Below are 18,630 nucleotides of genomic sequence, written 5' to 3'. Positions count from 1 at the left end.
TCCAATGACCTATAACGTACATTGAAAGACAGATGTGGGCAAGATGCTAACAGGATCCTTGGGTGGCCCTGTCCTTCCGCATTCAAGCAACTGGCTTGCTGGCTTACCTAGCTGCATGGGTGCCAGGTTAATGGGCTTCGTCCTTTGTTGCTCCTTCCACCTCTCCAGGTCCTTCAGCTCTTTTGCAGCCACTAAGCCAGGTGAGAAATATCAAATCATCAATTATTAGAGCATGAAAAGGGAACTGCTCCCTTGAAAGCATCACAAACCACCATCAGATGGACAATTAACTACATGCAAGCATGAGTGGACGAGATATCCAGGAAAGGAAGACACCACCCACCCAGTCCTAACCCCTTGGGGTCACCCTAAGGCACTTTCTCTCCAAGAGTCTGCACAGAAGGTTCAAGTTTGAAAACAGGGGCTTCCCTGGTGGCGCAGGGGTTAAGAATCCGCCTGCCAATGCAGGGGACGTGGGTTCGAGCCCTGGTCCAGGAAGATCCCACGTGCCGCGGAGCAACTAAGCCCGTGCACCACAACTACTGAGCCCACGTGCCACAACTACTGAAGCCCGCACACCTAGAGCCCTTGCGCCTAGAGCGCATGCTCCGCAACGAGAGAAGCCACTGCAATGAGAAGCCCGCGCACCACAACGAAGAGTAGCCCCTGCTCGTAGCCCCCGCTCACCGCAACTAAAGAATGGCTGCGCGCAGCAACAAAGACCCAACGTAGCCAAAAATAAATAAATTAAATTAAATTTTTTTAAAAATTGAAAACAACCTGAACTCCTACTAAATAAAGAAGTTTAGTTTTTCATCCCACTCTGGCATTTTTCAAACCCTATATCATTTAATGTTAAAAGTTTCCTATAGAGAGCGTGTACAAAACATTCATGTGTCAATAAGAACTTTTCACACAGAGTAAACATAAATCCCCATAAAATTCTAATGCCCGTATTCACTTTAAATATTCCCCAAGCTTAATGTAACCATGAGGAACGAGGCCTCTCTGATTCCCGGCACTTGGAACCGCTAGGCTGAGCCTCCTGCCTGTAGAGCAGTGCTCATTCCCCAAATATACACTGAATGGCAGCAGGGGGCGCCAGAGACACTAGTTCTGTTCTTCCAACGTATGCCTGAATCTCATTAGAAGTGATTATTTCAAACGTCCATATATAATATTTTTTAATTATTAGAGGGAAAAAAACTTTCTGCAACATCTCAAAAATCCAGACCGCACTGAGGCTTAAATTCCTGTTAACTATTTAAATCAAAAACTTGTAAAATGCCAGAATCTTTGGGATTCCGTTGGTCACCTGCAGGCAGTGCCCACAGTCACCGTGTTAGCATAGGTGTGATTGTCATATTCTGCACAGACTCAGAGGTACCACCCAGGGGCCTACCTGTCCAGTGGAGACCTTTATAAAGCTGCTTTCCTGCTATGCCCTTATGTCCATTGGTCATTACAAAATTAAATTTCCTATTAAGATCAAGATAGGAGAGCACAGAATCTCAGTGCTAGCCCCACAGTTGACTTGAACAAGCCTCAGAACTTGTTTGTGAATTAAATGAACTTTAGTTCTCCTTCCAACTCTAAGGTATAATACTGTAACTTTAAAGGGCAGCATTTATTTTACTGTACAACTTCAGTTAAGCATGTTATATGCCCACTAGGTACACGGAGCACAAAAACAAGTAAGATGTAGCCCCTGCCCTCAAAGAGCTTATAATCTAAAGAAGGAAAGTGAAGTCACGAATAAAAACAGCTGAGGGTAGTGAAGTCACGAATAAAAACTGCTGATAGTTACAAAATTATGGGAACATAGAGACTAAAAAGAAGGGCTTCCCTGGTGGCACAGTGGTTGGGAGTCTGCCTGCTAGTGCAGGGGACACGGGTTCGGGCCCTGGTCTGGGAGGATCCCGCATGCCGCGGAGCAACTGGGCCCGTGAGCCACAATTGCTGAGCCTGCGCGTCTGGAGCCTGTGCTCCGCAGCGGGAGAGGCCGCGATAGTGAGAGGCCCGCGCGCTGCGATGAGGAGTGGCCCCCGCTTGCTGCAGCTGGGGAGAGCCCTCGCACAGAGGCGAAGGCCCAATACAGCCATAGATAAATGAATAAATAAATAAATAATTTAAAAAAAAAAAAAGAAGAGACTAAAAAAAAAAATTCCATTAAGAAGGAATGGGACAGGGACTTCCCTGGTGGTGCAGTGGTTAAGAATCCGCCTGTCAGTGCAGGGGACATGGGTTCGAGCCCTGGTCCGGGAAGATCCCACATGCCACGGAGCAACTCAGCCTGTGCGCCACAACCAGTGAGCCTGCGCTCTAGAGACCGCGAGCCACAACTACTGAGCCCGTGTGCCACAACTACTGAAGCCCACATGCCTAGAGCCCGTGCTCTGCAACAAGAGAAGCCACGGCAATGAGAAGCCCGGGAACCGCAACGAAGAGTAGCCCCTGCTCACCGCAACTAGAGAAAGCCCGCGCACAGCAATGAAGACCCAATGCAGCCAAAAATAAAAATAAATAAATAAAAATTTATAAAAAAGAAGGAATGGGACAGATCTGCAAAGAGACAGATTTTATAATCTATTTCATATATCACTTGTCTCTTTCAAAAGTGTTCCAAGTCCTGTAAGGATATCTGCAGTGAGCCCAATTTTACAGGAACTTGATAGGTCTATTGACAATAGGCGTGAAATTGTTTAAGCCCAACAGAAACCTCAGATTTATAACCATGCAATGAGTTCTGCTATTAACACAGAGAAACAAATTTAGAAGCACTAACAATAGAATAATTTTAAAAGGTATAATTAAAACTGCCAAATTTGGGCTTCCCTGGTTGCGCAGTGGTTAAGAATCCACCTGCCAATGCAGGGGACACAGATTCGAGCCCTGGTCTGGGAAGATCCCAAATGCCGGGAAGCAGTTAAGCCCGTGAGCCACAACTACTGAGCCTGCGCTCTAGAGCCCGCGAGCCACAACTACTGAAGCCGCGTGCCTAGAGCCCGTGCTCCATGACAAGAGAAGCCACCGCAGTGAGAAGCCCACGCACCGCAACAAAGCGTAACCCCCACTCACCGCAACTAGAGAGAGCCCGCGTGCAGCAATGAAGACCCAATGCAGCCAAAAATCAATTTTTAAAAAAATTATGAATAAAGTAACAAAAATTGTAGTTTAAAAACAAAAAGAAAGAAAATGAGAAGTATTTTGAATGGTAAATAATATACATACTCTGTTGCATCTCATTTCTTCGTTTTTCATTTGGTACTATCAAGGTATATGCACCTGTGCTAGAATGAAGAGAAAAAAATCGATTATCATGAGAAATTATTAATGCATATAAAGCACCATACATTCTTCCTGATAATATACTGTATTTATGATCATCACCATCACATAGGTACTAGGAAAGATAATATTCCTCTTAAGACCCAGGTGTGTTCTCCAGGAGCTTACAATCTAGCTGGTAAAGTAAAACAAGTGCACACGGCCACATATGGAAATATAAAGCAGTTGATGAAGAATGACAAGTGACTTCTTCAGGGTCAGCTCTTGGTAAACTGTCTTTGTAGGGATCCACTGTGCCTCCAGGTGGCGCTCACGGGCACATCCCTTTGAGATGACTGGCATTCTCTTCCATGTCACCCACAACAGGAGTACAGGAAACACTCACACATTTTTTGCTCCCACAAACTGGGCGTAGGGGCCATTTGCAATGCAGCCACCTCCTGATGACCCATCTGAGTGGCCAGATGGCCACAGTCTTGTGTTTTGGGGCTTTGACTTCTAGGCAGGGGTCTGCTGGGCCCCTCATTCTCCTGGGGACACAGGTCGAGCATAATCAGGAGTTCAGAGAAGTAAGGAGTCACTTCAATTCTCTGGGAGGATGGGGGAGCGGGGAACAGGGAAGACTTCATTTAAGCAAAAATATTCACCACTAAGGTACAAGAAGTTGTTACAATATTGTGAGCTTTTGAGGGTAGAAACTGTGCTTGAGGGATCCATATATGCCCAGCCCCTGGCACAAAGTAGCTGCTTGATGAATGTGGGCTGAATTGAAATGAAATGATGCCAGAGACCCAGTCCGTGAGTCTGTGCTGGGGTGGCTCTTCTTTGTGATGATACATGTAGTCCCACAGAAGTATGAATACTTCATAGAGCAAAAATATAGCACAACAAGACTGCGGCGTACATGTAGGTACAGTGTGAGGGGAAATGTTATGGATAAATACAATCAGCTTATAAATGTAAGTCTTTTTTTAAAAATCCCAGATACTCTTAGAAGTCTTTGTCCAACACAGAACGTACAATTTCAAAGGACAAATTAGCAAAGATTGAACAGTAAAGGCCAAAAGTGCTGATTAACAGAAGCCATTTCTTCCTTATCTCATTTTCCTAGCAGTAAGCCTTCAGCCAGCTTCAAACTGGGCTTTAATTTTAGAGTTGTACATGGGAGGTGTGCAACCACCTTTGCATGCAAACAGGGCTGCTGGATGCCCAATTACCTAACGTATACCAGCAGACGTTGCATGTGTAGCCTAGCATGCGTACAATGGGATGAATACAAAATTAGGAGGCAGCCGCTGGAAATTAATCCCCTGTCCATTGCATATTCTTTGTTCACCCTCAGAAAGATCTTTCACTCCTCAATTGTCCACACTTTATAGAAGCTTAGGAGCTGCAGTTCTGTGGGTAGTACCTGCAAACTTGAGTATGATGCAATAGTGAGCCATTCTTCAGAGCCTTAAAGATGAAACGAGATACTGGATTTAAATGCCAACCATGAAATGACTGCAGAATCATCAATGTCCGTTAACATTGTGGTATGGAGCTTCTCACCATACCAGGGATTTGACTACACTGCAAATCAGTTGTTCTTAAACTTTAGCATGCATCAGAATCACTTGGACGGCTTGTAAAATGTTGAGTTTCTGATTCAGTAGGTATGGGACGGGGGGCACCTATAACTTGCATTTTTAACAGTTCCCAGATGATGATGATATTCTTGATCTGGGGACCACACATTGAGAACCAGTGCTGTACATCAATCAAGCTGTCTTCAAACATTTGGACTAAAAGGGAATTGAGGGATTAATAAATCATTGATAAAGACACAGACGTTAAATCATATGCCAAAGATCATGAGGTTAATTAAGCAATAGTGCTGAGACTCAAACCAAGCACTTTTGACTTAGACCAGGTGGGTGTCTGGAGCTAAGTATTCAGCTCAACGTAGAAAACATAAAATATGACTGTCCTTAACTTCGGCCTCTTGATAGACTTCCAAACAAAGTAAATCTACTTAGCCAAGCACCCATTATGGACTTGTTACGTTAGGGGCTTATGAGGAATGAGGGGAGATACCAAAAAAACAGACACCAACCCCTTTAACAGAGCTTACACTTTAATTAGGAACAATTCATGAAACCACCAGAGCAGACCACAAGGATATTCAAACAAGCCTCAAAGTGGAATGATGGAAGTAGTCAGAGATGCAAGGTGGAGGGGAGTCAGTGAGACCCCAGAGGAGTAGAAATTTTCAGAGAAGAATAGCAAGTTGAGGCTTAAAGGATAGGATCTCAAGTGGCAAAAAGGGTTTCTGTGCTAGCACTTTGCTAAGAGAAGCTTCATAGAGAATTTTCCAAGTTCCATGAATATCTCTTATGAAAATATCAGGAAAGGTTTGAAAAGAAAAAACAGTTTGTAAAAGATTTTATTCTACAGTATCTAATCTGATTAGGTTTAAGTGTGACAATATCACACTAGAATCTTTAGCCTTAGGAATAGGACTGTGGTCAATCTATGGCCAACATGTGTAGCCGACAAGTACCCAGACAATACAGGGCCATGAAAAAAGGGGGAGAATTTTCTAGCCTTGAAATCAGAGGCTTTTAATCGAAAACATTCAAACATAACCCCAGGCTCAAGGACAGTGGTCCCAGTAATAAATGTTTTATGTTAGAGAATTCCTTAGCAACCTTCTTAGCAATATCTTATTGGCTGAAAATGTCAAATCTGAAATATAATATTCAGAAGAAAGCATTGCCAAGTAATGGAGCCTCTATTCCTCTTCCTTCCTATAGGAAGAGGAGCTTAAGTCTAAATATCGGCTTTTTATTTTTTAATATCCTGTGGCAGAGCATAATGCCTGGGTAGATAGAAATATTCATCCCTTCTCTCTTAGCTTTTCCTTGACATGAATAACAAGTATAACTTATTCATGTTTTCAGCCAATTAGTTTCCACCCACAGCAAGGGCCTCTGCTGTTTTAACCTCCATGTCATCCCTTTCAACAGCCTGACTCTCAAAGCTACCGATGGAGACAAGCCCAACCTACCTGTATTTAGTATTCTGGTCATTTCCTGATGAAGCAACATTCAAGCCACTGAAATAAATGTATATCTTTGAAAATGAGTTTCCTTAATTACCTCATTGAAATTTAATGGAATATCTCCATTTGTAAGATTATTTTCACTTTCCAACAGCACACATCCATGAGATATACTAAGGGAGAACATACAAAGAACAGCGTTAAGACAGAGGGAGAAGTGTTTTTCTGTATCATATATTTCTTAAATATATATATTTAAGAAATCTCTTCCTTGTGAGGTCTCTCCTGAGCTACGCAACTGCCTCTCTGTGCACATTCTTGCGCATTTTTATAAGGTCTCATCAATAAGCACTCTATGAAAAAAATGGTATGTTGGAGTCATGAAAAATATCTTGGCTGGCTAAAAGTATTACATAAATATATCCTGGTGTGTACAAACTGCAGCAGATGTAATTTAAATTTCTAATTAGGAACAACACTGGTTTGAGTAAAAAAGAAATGTACTCAAGAGCAAAAATTCAGAAAGAGGTTAAGTGACAAACAGATAATTTCAAGCAGAATAGTCGACACATAAAGTCTACTGTCCTACAAAAAATTGGTTTGAGGTTTTCATAGTTCAAGAAAATCTTATCCTTGGGTGAAATTGAAACAAAGGAAAATTTCTGGTTAATCAAAGACACTGGATAGAGATTTAGATTCTAGGTATGTTTTTCTATATTCCTTTTTTAATATGGTCTTCAACATAGGACTCTGAAGCTTACTGTTTTTAACCAACGTGAATCAAACCTTATGAGGCATTCAGGTTTGCAAAACTTCTTTTATAAACAGACTATATTCCTAAGAAAAAAAATACCAAGATCAGACTGAGTAAATCATCCTTGTCCCCTAAGCCCGTCACACCAGCCCTGATCCTGCATTCCACATCTCTGGTGTGGAAGGACTAATGAACTCTCTTTGGTCTCAAAGCCTGCAGAGCCCCAGACATAGTTTGCACACCCAAGAGACTGATGTGAAGCTGGTGAGTTCTATAACTCACAGCTTCTGTTGGAGGGCGGAATAGATGCCCAGAGGGCCTTTGTTACACACACACAAACACACACACACACACACACACACACACACATAGCCATCCCAGGATCCTCACATAGGCCCACGGCTTAGTGAGAGGTGGTAAATTTATGCAAATTAGAAAAAAGTGCCCCTTCTGCCAGGTGGAGGTAACCCCACACTAAGGCAAATGATTTGGTATGTATTTCAGCTTCAAATTACTACCTTAGCCAGGCAAGTCTGTATAGTTACCAACTGGCACAATCATACAGGATAGACCTGAAAGATGTTGTGCTTCTTCACTTAAAACACATATACACGTAAATGATAAAAGCTATGAAAAAAGAAGCAAGAGGGCTTCCCTGGTGGTGCAGTGGTTAAGAATCTGCCTCCCAGTGCAGGGGACACGGGTTCAAGCCCTGGTCCAGGAAGATCCCACATGCCGCGGAGCAACTAAACCCATGTGCCACAACTACTGAGCCTGCGTTCTAGAGCCCGAGAGCCACAACTACTGAGCCCGTGTGCCAAAACTAGTGAAGCCCCAGCGCCTATAGCCCGTGCTCTGCAACAAGACAAGCCACCGCAAAGAGAAGCCTGTGCACTGCAACGAAAAGTAGCCCCTGCTCACCGCAACTAGAGAAAGCCCGCACAGCAACGAAGACCCAACACAGCCAAAAATAAATAAATTAAATAAATTAAAAATAGTGTATATGTGTCAATCGCAATCTCCCCCCAAAAATAAATAAATAAATAAAAATAAGTTCATCTATTAAAAAAAGAAGCAAGATTCACTCTAAAGATACAAAGAATATATATGAAATATAATATCGGAGAGACTCACCATCGTTATGAGGGCAAAAACCAGTGATGGAAGTAGAGATGGGGACAAATTGGTAAGTATACTTGCAAAATGTATTAAATTCCTTCCTCAGTAAAAGTAACTACAAGGAATTCATATTTTCAGAACATAGAGATGTCAGGTCTGGGATGTGATCCGAACCTACTTGCAAGCTAAAGTTAGCCTAATAGTTAGGCTGTTACTGTTTCATGGATGCTGGTAGAAGACGTGGACTTCATCACTCATGGCATGGCACCAGCATATTTATGTCTGTTCTCTCTGGCTCCAAGTCAACATGATGGGTGCTGCACACACACTGTGTTTGCATTGCAGCTGAGGAACCCTGCATTGTGGAATCCACCATTTTTATAGCAGATAGTAAGCAAGCCTGGTCTTTGTTCTGGGGAGAATGTACCTCATCTCTCAAGGTTCCCAGCTACACAACAACCCTAAGAAATAGTCCAGGTTAGAGTAGTCAGGTATGCAATCTTGGCATACCCAGCAAGACATCTAGAGTGCAAGAGGCCCAAGGAGGACTATCTTTTCCAACAAGAGAATATTTAAGAATGGCTTAGTGATAAGAAAATTGGCATTTGCATAAAAACACTTATCAAACTGTTATACATTTTCTATTATTATTATTCCTCTTATTATTATTATTATCATTAGGCTAAGCTCTGCATATGTCCACATGTCTTAAGCATTGATCCTCAAGGTCATCTATAACTTAAAGGAGAAAACTAGAAATGCAAGACATAAAGTATTTATATCTAAATATCTGCATAGAATATTTAAAAACGAAATTCATCCTGATTTTGAAATAAACATAGGCTCACATGAGAAAATGCAGAAAATTATCTTTAAAACATTTAAAAGTCACTCATAACCCCACTCCTCAGAGGTCTCAATTACAGTGTTATTTGGGTGAATTTCAGTTCAATCTATATTCTGTACATATTACACAGTTGCAGTCATATATTAAGTCCAATTTTATATGCTGCTTTCACTTATAAGTGGTTTTCCCAATTATGCACGTAACAAGCTTAATATTAAATGGCTACATATTTCACAACATCAATGCACCATTAATATAACCACTCACTTAACCATTTCAGTTGTTTCAACTGTTCACTATTGTAAACAATCCTGCAGGATGTGCAAAGCATAAGACAAAGATTGCACAGAACATTATCCAGAAGAAAACCCTTAGTAGTCCTCTAAAATCAATACTCTGAACAGGAATGTGGACTACATTTAAAATTTTGTTCCTTAGATATCCCATTTGCATTTCCAAAGTTCCAGTGACAGTTTGATCATATGATTAATTTCTGCTCTTATGCTTGACTCTCCTCAATTCCTAAACCAGAATAGATGCTGGCCTACCTAACCATTCATTCTCACCACCTCCTTACTAAAAGCACTCCTATATTATTCAGGTTAACAATGTGCTCCATTAAGACTATAGTCCCCAACCTTCTTTATAGCCAAATATGACTGTGTGATTAAGTTTGGCAAATTGAGATATAAGGGGAAGCCATTGAGAAGGATTTCTAGGAAAGCTCCATTAAATGAAGATAGACAGATGGACAGGAAAAGCTTTTTTGTTGCCCTCCCCCCCTTCCTGGAAGGTTGAAGTGGAAGCTGGTGCTCAAGCAACCATCTTGGTCAGTGAGGCAACTTGAGTATGTAAGACATGCATCAGAAACAGCAGAGCAGAAAGAAGCAATCTGTAAAACTACCACACTAGTGGTAATCTATTGCCAAACTGCCCTGCTTTGAACCCTAATTCTGTTACTTCCTAACTATAACTTTGAGCAAATTAGTTTTTCTATTCTTTCACCTGTAAAATGGGGATAACAAATATCTATCTCTTAGTGTACGAAGTGCTTAGAACAAGGCTAGGAAATAACAAATGTTCTATTATGATTGCCTATTATTTGTACTATATCAGCCCCAGACTACCTACCTTCAGACTTACTTTATAGGAGAGAAACAAAGCCACCTACACTTAAGACACCTATTTGGAGATATCTATTTTATTATAATAATTATATATAACATATTATGTATAAGACACTTATTATTATTGTCACCTTCTATTAGCAGTAGAAATTGAAGGGCATAATGGCTCTAAGTCTTTCTACTTGGATTAAAAGTCAAAAAGAACAACTTACACTTTAAAGATAAAGAGGTCCTTACATCAAACAGCTTGAAGTGTTTATTTCTAAGGATCTGAATTGCAGGGGACTTTTCCTTTCTATATTAGTTTTGTAATGTTTAGTTTTTTGGGTTTTTTGGCCGCGCTGCATGGTTTGTGGGATCTTAGTTCTCCGACCAGGAATTGAACCTGGGCTACGGCAGTGAAAGTGCTCAGTCCTAACCACTGGACCACCAGGGAATTCCCAATGTAATGTTTAGATTTTTATAACAAGCGGATATGACTTTACTTTTACAACCATGAAAAAATATTCCAAGGAGTATTAAATGAGAAAATATTTAAAATAAAGATTTCTTAAATCAGGGGTTCAGATTTTCTTACAGGACTAGGTAGCACAGGATTTCCGCTCTCACTGGTTCCCTAGCAAAACAAACACTGGGCAATACCAGCTCTTGAGTTTTAATGATGGGAAACGTCTTCAGTTTTTCTACAGGACTTTACTAAATTGCCTTTTAAGTGTTCATGGCGGGGGGTGGGGGGGCATGAATTACAAACATTACAGAACAAAGGAACCATCATTGCCTGATTCTCTGACATAGAACAGACCCTTCAAATGCAGTCTTCTCCCTTTGATGATTTTTTTCCTGTTAAGGTTTTGTTTCAGATTCAAATACATTCTGCATAGATGCAATTAACCTTAACAATAGTATAACCTTACAGCATTCTACTGACTTTGAAGTAAGTAACCTTACTGTGTAATTGAACTAAGTTTCTTTTTTCTCATTTCTGCTATGCTTCTACCGATTATTATAGGTTTTATGTGTTTTCAAGCTTTCATCATCCCGTTGATTTATTGTTTCACTGTTTCAGCTGTCAAACTTTTTGAGAAGTGCCCACTCATTTTTGATATTGTATTTGAACAAAAATGATTGCTCCCCAAGACTTAGCAGAATTCAAATGCGTACCATATTAAGGAGTGGAATCTAATGCAGAAAAGTTGGAAATTCATCCTAAACAGGACCATAATTTCTCCCCTCCTGTATAAACAGGAAGGTAAATTTGACCTAATCAAACCAAAATGTCTTTTCTTTCCATCCACTCCAACAATCTCTTCTGCCATGCAAAGAACAATGCTTTGCTTTTCACACTGTAGGTGGTAACCCACTAATGGGCCATGAAATCAACTTAATGGGTTTATTTTTAATGAATAAGAATAGAAAATGTCAAAGTCCATCACATATAGTAAGGGTGAGAATTGTTTTCTGACATTTTTTTCAGTTATACATAAACTCACATATACCCATGCATGTACTAGGTCATGAATGTCAAATGCATTGCTAACTTTAGGCAGTGGTCAGAAGTCTGAAAGTTCTCTGGAAGGCAGTATGTGGTTTAGGTTGCTCAGAAACAGTGACAGTGAGAAAGCTGTTCTAATGTAAGCCAACCAAGCTGTCATGAAGAAAAGCAGCAGAGAAAACAGGATCGCCACAGAAACTTTGCTCCTACAAACTACTTCTCTTTCCAAATCATTTTAAAGCTGTAAATAAATGTCACATTGCTGATTCTATAGTACCACTCTCTTTAGTCTATAGAAATTCTATTTTCTTGATGTGAAAATAGGACCACTGATGGGAAATCATGAGCTGCACTATCACTCCCTCCTCCAGCTCCATCATGTTCAGGATCCAGACTTTGGTAGACAGACTCAGGTTTGAGGGCTGGTTCTGTGACTAAAAAAAGCCATGAGAACTTAGGAAATCATATACTCTCTCAAGACTCAGTTTCTTCAACTATAATGGGGCAAAGTGTTTATTGTGAAGAGAAAAATGAATTATATGATGTGTGTAGCACAGGGTCTAGCACGTGGTTGTAAGTTCAAGACATAAAAGTTCGAGCTATTGATTGTTATTTTTGTTTTAGTTCCTCGGAGTACCCGGTTTAACTGTTCTAGGTCATAACTAATTTCCTTTCTGCTACCACAGTATCGCAATGCTTTGTCACATTTCTCAATCCTAAAAGCAGTCAAACAGAGGCTTCCAAAGAGCACAAGACCTAAAAGCAGTCAAATAGGCAGAGCTCTACTGATTAGTTTGGTAGTAGAATCTGGTCATAGAGACACCTACCCAGCTCACTGAGTCATAAAATTATCATTGAGTTAAATACTGTCCATTGTTCTACAAACTTTCTGAATGCCTAGGAGCCTTGCCTGGAGATTGAGTTAAATAGTTCCCTAATGAATCGCTATCTATATTGAGCCATCAAGAAGATTACTCATTAGAATCAATCATAGATTTTTCTCTTCCTAGGTACCATTATTTCAGAGCACTAAAAGGAACTCAGGCATTATTCATTTCTCCATCTCCAAGGAGGGGTAATAGCCTGATGCTTTCATGCCATTTAACAACTACAGGCAAAAGCTTATTTTCTCACAGTCGTAAGAGGAGACAGAAGAGAAATCTGGGGCATTTGCAGTGAAGAAAAAATAGTGAAAGCAGTTCCTGTAGGCTCTCATAAGTTTGTAAAAACTTGCACTTCATTTAAGACTATTTTATGTGGCTAGTTCAGATTCAAATGAGCTGAGTCAAGAATGACTTAAGAAGTTTTTGATGGTCTGTCTTGGGTATAAATTATACATCAGGATTAAGAGTATACTCAACAATGATTAAATAGTGATGTTAATAAAAATGGAACTAATGCTATAACTTAATGACTATGTTATCATCTATCCCATCTTATATCTCATCTTACATTTACGAAATGTTTAATACTAAAATAACCCAGGGTTCTTTAAGAGAGAAAAATCAGGAATTGGCCATTAATAAGTGGGCTTACCAAGCTATTCTTTAGTCTCCCTTAGCTCTCCCTTGAGAGTTTGAGGATGAAGGGGAAACAAATGTATCAGTTACCAGGGTTAATTTCTTCCCTGGAGCACAACAAATTGGGCAAAGTATTGAAGTTAGAGAAAGGAAACTAGCGAATGTCCCCTGAGCCCCAAGGAAGGAAATAAGGAAAAGGAGTGGGTTTCCCCAGGACATATAGCACTCCAACAGCCATGGTGTCTAAGCTGCTATTGTCAGGGGTATGGTGTATCTTAAAGGCTGTGTCAGTTTGGGTCCTCCGAGGAGTAGACATCAAGATGAGATTAGACAAGCAAGAGATTTACTGGGAGGAAGCCTTGTGAAGGATAAAAGGTAAGCAAGCAGCAGTAGGCAGGGAAAGCCTTAAGAACATGAGCAGGTCTGACACCTGTGAAAGGAGAGAGGGAGGATTGAGTAGGAAGAGCCTCAGACTGGTATACGGTTCTGAGAAAATCTTGGATAGGTCAATGGGGAGTCTTCTGGCAAAAGTTGCCCCATAAAGGAGTCCCACCTGGAATGCTCAGACACTGGTGGGAAGAGTGCAGAATAAGTGTGCTCTCAGAGCAAAGGATACAATGGATTCAAAAGGATGGCAAAAAAAAAAAAAAAAAAAAAAGGATGGCAACTAGAGCTGGCAGTTGAACTGTGCTCCCCACAGTAAAGTCTTTTGAAGATCTGAATAGCAAGCTTCCCTGACTGTCATAGAGGCTATTTAAACTACCGTGGTATAATAAAGTTTAAGTATTCAATCATTGTCCCTGGCTCCTGGCTCAGAGCTCCTTAAAATCCTCGGAATTCTAAGTTATAAGAATGTCAGGACTTCTCCGGTGGCACAGTGGTTAAGAATCCACCTGCCAATGGAGGGGACATGGGTTTGATCCCTGGTTCGGGAAGATTCCACATGCCGCGGAGCAACTAAGCCCGTGCACCACAACTACTGAGCCTGTGCTCTAGAGCCCTCGAGCCACAACTACTGAGCGCGCGTGCCACAACTACTGAAGCTCCCACGCCTAGAGCCCGTGCTCCACAACAAGAGAAGCCACCGCAATGAGAAGCCCGCGCACCGCAACGAAGAGTAGCCCTCTCTCACCGCAACTAGAGAAAGCCCGCACGCAGCAACGAAGACCCAACACAGACAAAAAAAAAAAAAAAAGAGAGAATGTCAATTATATGCTAAAGAGATGATTCCTGGTGGGGGCCCTAGATAGCTTCGGGATGGGAGCTGTTTGCCATAAAAAACAACCATGTGATTAGAGGGTTAGAACTTTCAGGTCCACCTCTCCCCCAGCTCCGGGAAGGGGAGAGGGGCTGCAGATTGAGTTCAGTCACCAAGGGCCAACAATTTAATCAATTATGCCTACGTGATGAAGCCTAAATAAAAATCCTCAAACAATGAGGTTTGGGGAGCTTCCAAATTAATGAAGACATCCAGGTGCTAGAAGGGTGACCCACCCACAAAGGGTATGGAAACTCTGTGCAACCCCCCTCCTCATATCTTCCATTTGGCTGTTCCAGGGCTGTATCCTTTATAATAAAACTGTAATTGTAAGTATAATGGTTTCCATGAGTTCTGGGAGTCATTCTAGTGAATTATCAAACCTGGGCACGGGGGGAGGTCATGAGAACCCCCAAATTTGTAGTCAGAGATGTGGGGAGACTGGGGCCCCCCTTGTGGCTTACTCCTAAAGTGGGAGCAGGCTTGTGGGACTGAGCCCTTAACTTGTGGCATCTGCAGCAGCTGTGAGTAATGTCAGAACTGAATTGAATTATAGATTATTGGTGTTGCAACAACATATTTGTCAGAAAAAAACAAAACAAAAAACAAAAAAAACCACAACTCCTAATTATCCTATAGATCACAGTTCAAACATCACCTCTTGGGAACACTTTTCCTGCTCCCAAGACTAACTCAGGCCCTGGCTTTCCTTCACAGTGCATATAAAGAGTTACTCATGTAATTATCTGTCTGCCCCATCATTAGACTGTAAGCTACACAAGGGCTTGTCTTTTGTTGAGTAGTTATTTTTTCCTGTATTTCTAATTAAATATCCAGAGCTAGAAACCCTCTCTTTTTATAGGGTTGTTGTGAAGATTCAAAGAGTTAACATATGTTTGGGGCTTCCCTGGTGGCACAGTGGTTAAGAATCCGCTTGCCAGTGCAGAGGACACGGGTTCGAGCCCTGGTCCGGGAAGATCCCACATGCCGCAGAGCAACTAAGCCCCTGCGCCACAACTACTGAGCCTGCGCTCTAGAGCCTGCGAGCCACAACTACTGAGCCCACGTGCTGCAACTACTGAAGCCCGCGCTCCACAACAAGAGAAGCCACCGCAATGAGAAGCCCATGCACCGCAACAAAGAGCAGCCCCCGCTCACCGCAACTAGAGGAAGCCTGCGCATGGCAACAAAGACCCAATGCAGCCAAAAATAAATAATAAATAAATTTTTAAAAAAGAGTTAACATATGTAATGCACTTTAACAAACATAAGTTAAATACATAAGTGCTTGCCGTTATTATTGCTAATCTTTAAGTCTCTACAGTTTTTGCTATAAAGTTGGCCACAAATATGTTTAAGGTAAACTGAGTTTATATACAAATTATGTTAAAGTTAACTGCATAGTAAAATTCCACATCATGGGTTCATTTTCAGAATATCTTTATATTTCCTTCTAACAGCATCAAGCTAAAGGACCACCTCTAGGTACGGTTATACACAAGTATCTGAACAAAGTGAACCTTGCCTGTATTACTATCATAGGCAAGAGCCTTTTGCCCAGAATTAGGTAAAATGAGGTAAAATTTCCTTCCAGAAAAACCCATGCCTTAGTCTTATATTTATCTAGAGTTTGGGGGAAGGGTAAAGGATTACTCTGGATTAGAAGTTTGTGTGAACTTTTTTTCTCTTTAAATCTGTATAAATAGCTTATGATATTTAAGGACAAGATAAAATCACGAACTGAAAATAATTAGGAAATCCAATATTTATTAGTAAACACTTTACTTAAATCCAAATATAGTTAAGGGCTCAGCCTTGCCTTAGAGTCTATTAGAGGTCCTCAGGAATCATTCTAACAACTTGCCTTAAAGTCTCTTTATATTTATATGTAAGTCAGCGTTTTAAATCAGTGTGTTTTTACAAGGCATAAACACTTCAGGGTGACAGCACAGTACTTGGTCAATAAACATTTGTTAAATGAATTCAAGGCTATCAGCACCCAACATTTACTGGATACTTGCTTTCTGCCAGGCATGAAATTGTTTTATGCACACACAGACGCACACATACACAGACCCTGAGAGGTTGGTATTATCTCATTTCACCTAATGAGGACACTGAGACATAAAGTAGTTGAAATTCAGAGAGTAAGTAATGGCAGAATCAGAACTTGAACCCAAGTCTTCCTGGCATCAAAGCTCCTGCTCCTTTTCCCACGTTGGGGCTTCCCTAATGAATAAATGGAAGGATGCACACAAAACAAGGTCAAAGTTCAACCCTTTATCATATAAATAAGCTCATATTGCAAGTGAACAAGTGAAGTTTCACAATTAAGCACTTACCTCTATCTTTCCTTTTTCTTAATTTTCTATCAGAAAATGCTTCTAATTTCTCTCCAAGAAAATAAATCAAATCTTAATGGCATTTTTTGGTCAATTTTACTGAGATGTTATTTGCCATTCAACAATTTTCCTTGGTTTCCTGCTTCCATTAAAGGAGACAAGCAAGAATAAACAGTAGATATAAGTGACTAATGGAGATGTAAGAAGAATTCAGAGTGGTCCATACAGGCTCTTACTTGTTATATACCTAAAAGGAAATTTATCTTATAATGTTCTGCTTATTGCAACTGGTTCACATGAAAATAATGAGTTCTGTGAAACACAACTGAACTCACCCATGTATTCTCTAATGGTCTACTGGCAAATTAGAAATCACAAAATGTAGTGAGGTCATCAGATACTGAGGCCTGGAAAATTAATTAGAAAACTGCCCCTTTCTGAGTAATTTAGTCCAGCAAGATTCTGGGGTAATTTACAATTAATTTACAAATGAGAAAACATACAGATGCAACTGCTAATGTTTATGAGATGTTATGAGCTTGCAATTAAATGATTATGTCTAACTAGATCTTTAAAATAGAAAAAAAGGCGCATAGAGGGTATTTATCATCAACGTGAAACCATACATCCGTAACCTCTGTTACATCAAATGCTACAGCTTACAGAGATGTAGATTACTCAGAATTAAAGGACTTCCATTATGACCAGATATCCCCCCCTTTTTCTTCGGGCCGCACCGCTCGGCTTGCAGGATCTTAGTTCCCCACCAGGGATCAAACTTGAACCCGCCCTAGCAGTGAGCGCGCTGAGTCCTAACCACTGGACCGCTGGGGAATTCCGCTCAGCCCCGCCCCGCCCCCCGCCCCACCCCCCACATTCTGAGTAGGAAAGAAACGCAGCAATCTCTAATTGAAATCACCCAGATCACCCACCCCACCTAAGGGCAACCCAAAGCTGAATAATATTAAAAAGCCTGGTACTTATGAATTCTTTCAAAAGTTAAGGGATGAAAGAAAATCTGTTTATTGGGCATAAGGTTATATACTGTTCCTTAGAAACCAACGTTTGTCTTTCATGTAACTAGAAGTTGATGAAAAGGGGGAACTGAAAATGAAACCATCTGGAAATTCCAGTTCACAGAAGCAGCACTTCAAAAGCAGTCATGTCTTCACAAACCCTACTGTTGGGTTAAAGCATCTCATTCCATTGGTGGGAAAGGATCACTGACACTTTTCATAATAAATATTTCCAGGATAGTAACTGTAGTCCCTGAACCAAAGACCAGGAATAAAGGCTACCTACCTGTTCCTGTGTAGAGCACTTATCAGCACCCGCGGCAAGAAACACTGCACCCACTCACTTCCTCTCCGGCTCAGTCCTCTGGTCCTAAGACGCTACTTTATCCGGGAGTTTTGTTGGAATGCAGGCTCCTAGAGGCAGCATTTGCATTTCTACCCCATAACACATTCCCTCTTCACCCTTACCCTCCCAGCTGATGTGAAGATACTATTTAGGGCATCAGTTTTCTTAAGATAGGAAGGGAAAAAAAATATTTTCATACTAGCATGAGTTCTGGAGATACCTGGAAAATCAGTAAGAAGCCTAGGCAGTTACTACACACCCAGTAGTAGCCTAGCCCTGTAGCCAGTCACAAGAATCAGGAAAGTAGTGTCCTCAAAGGGAACGGGGGGCTCAGATGTTCAGTAAGGATCCCGGACCCGCACACTCAATTTATAAGGTAATTCATGGATGCTATTGTTTAGACAAACGAGCCTTCATTTTCTTAGAGACCCTGTAATGGGGCCCCTGGGGTTCAAACTTCAGTGATCTGAGAAGAACC

The 18,630-nt window shown here is 41.0% G+C and overlaps 1 protein-coding gene across 9 annotated transcripts in view; it reads right to left on the bottom strand.

Moving 5' to 3' along the window:
• EPSTI1 (epithelial stromal interaction 1) overlaps window positions 1–18,630 on the bottom strand; it is a 105,949-nt gene that overhangs the window by 86,921 nt on the left and 398 nt on the right. For 5 of the 9 annotated variants that reach the window (XM_059902515.1, XM_059902516.1, XM_059902511.1 and 2 more), the window contains exons 2-3: window positions 3,232–3,290; window positions 108–191 (exon numbers count right to left, since the gene is read on the bottom strand). In XM_059902515.1, the coding sequence (XP_059758498.1) occupies window positions 108–191; window positions 3,232–3,290 (143 nt within the window). Of the gene's footprint in view, window positions 1–107; window positions 192–3,231; window positions 3,291–6,337; window positions 6,380–6,428; window positions 6,505–18,092; window positions 18,177–18,630 lie in introns of those variants that run through there. The other 4 variants (XM_059902518.1, XM_059902517.1, XM_059902521.1 and 1 more) reach the window with 4 other exon arrangements.

The sequence above is a fragment of the Balaenoptera ricei genome, chromosome 18, assembly GCF_028023285.1.
Source record: "Balaenoptera ricei isolate mBalRic1 chromosome 18, mBalRic1.hap2, whole genome shotgun sequence".
In the NCBI taxonomy this organism is placed as follows: domain Eukaryota; kingdom Metazoa; phylum Chordata; class Mammalia; order Artiodactyla; family Balaenopteridae; genus Balaenoptera; species Balaenoptera ricei.
The sequence above is the reverse complement of the archived record's forward strand: the minus strand, read 5'-3'. Positions and strand labels throughout refer to the sequence as shown.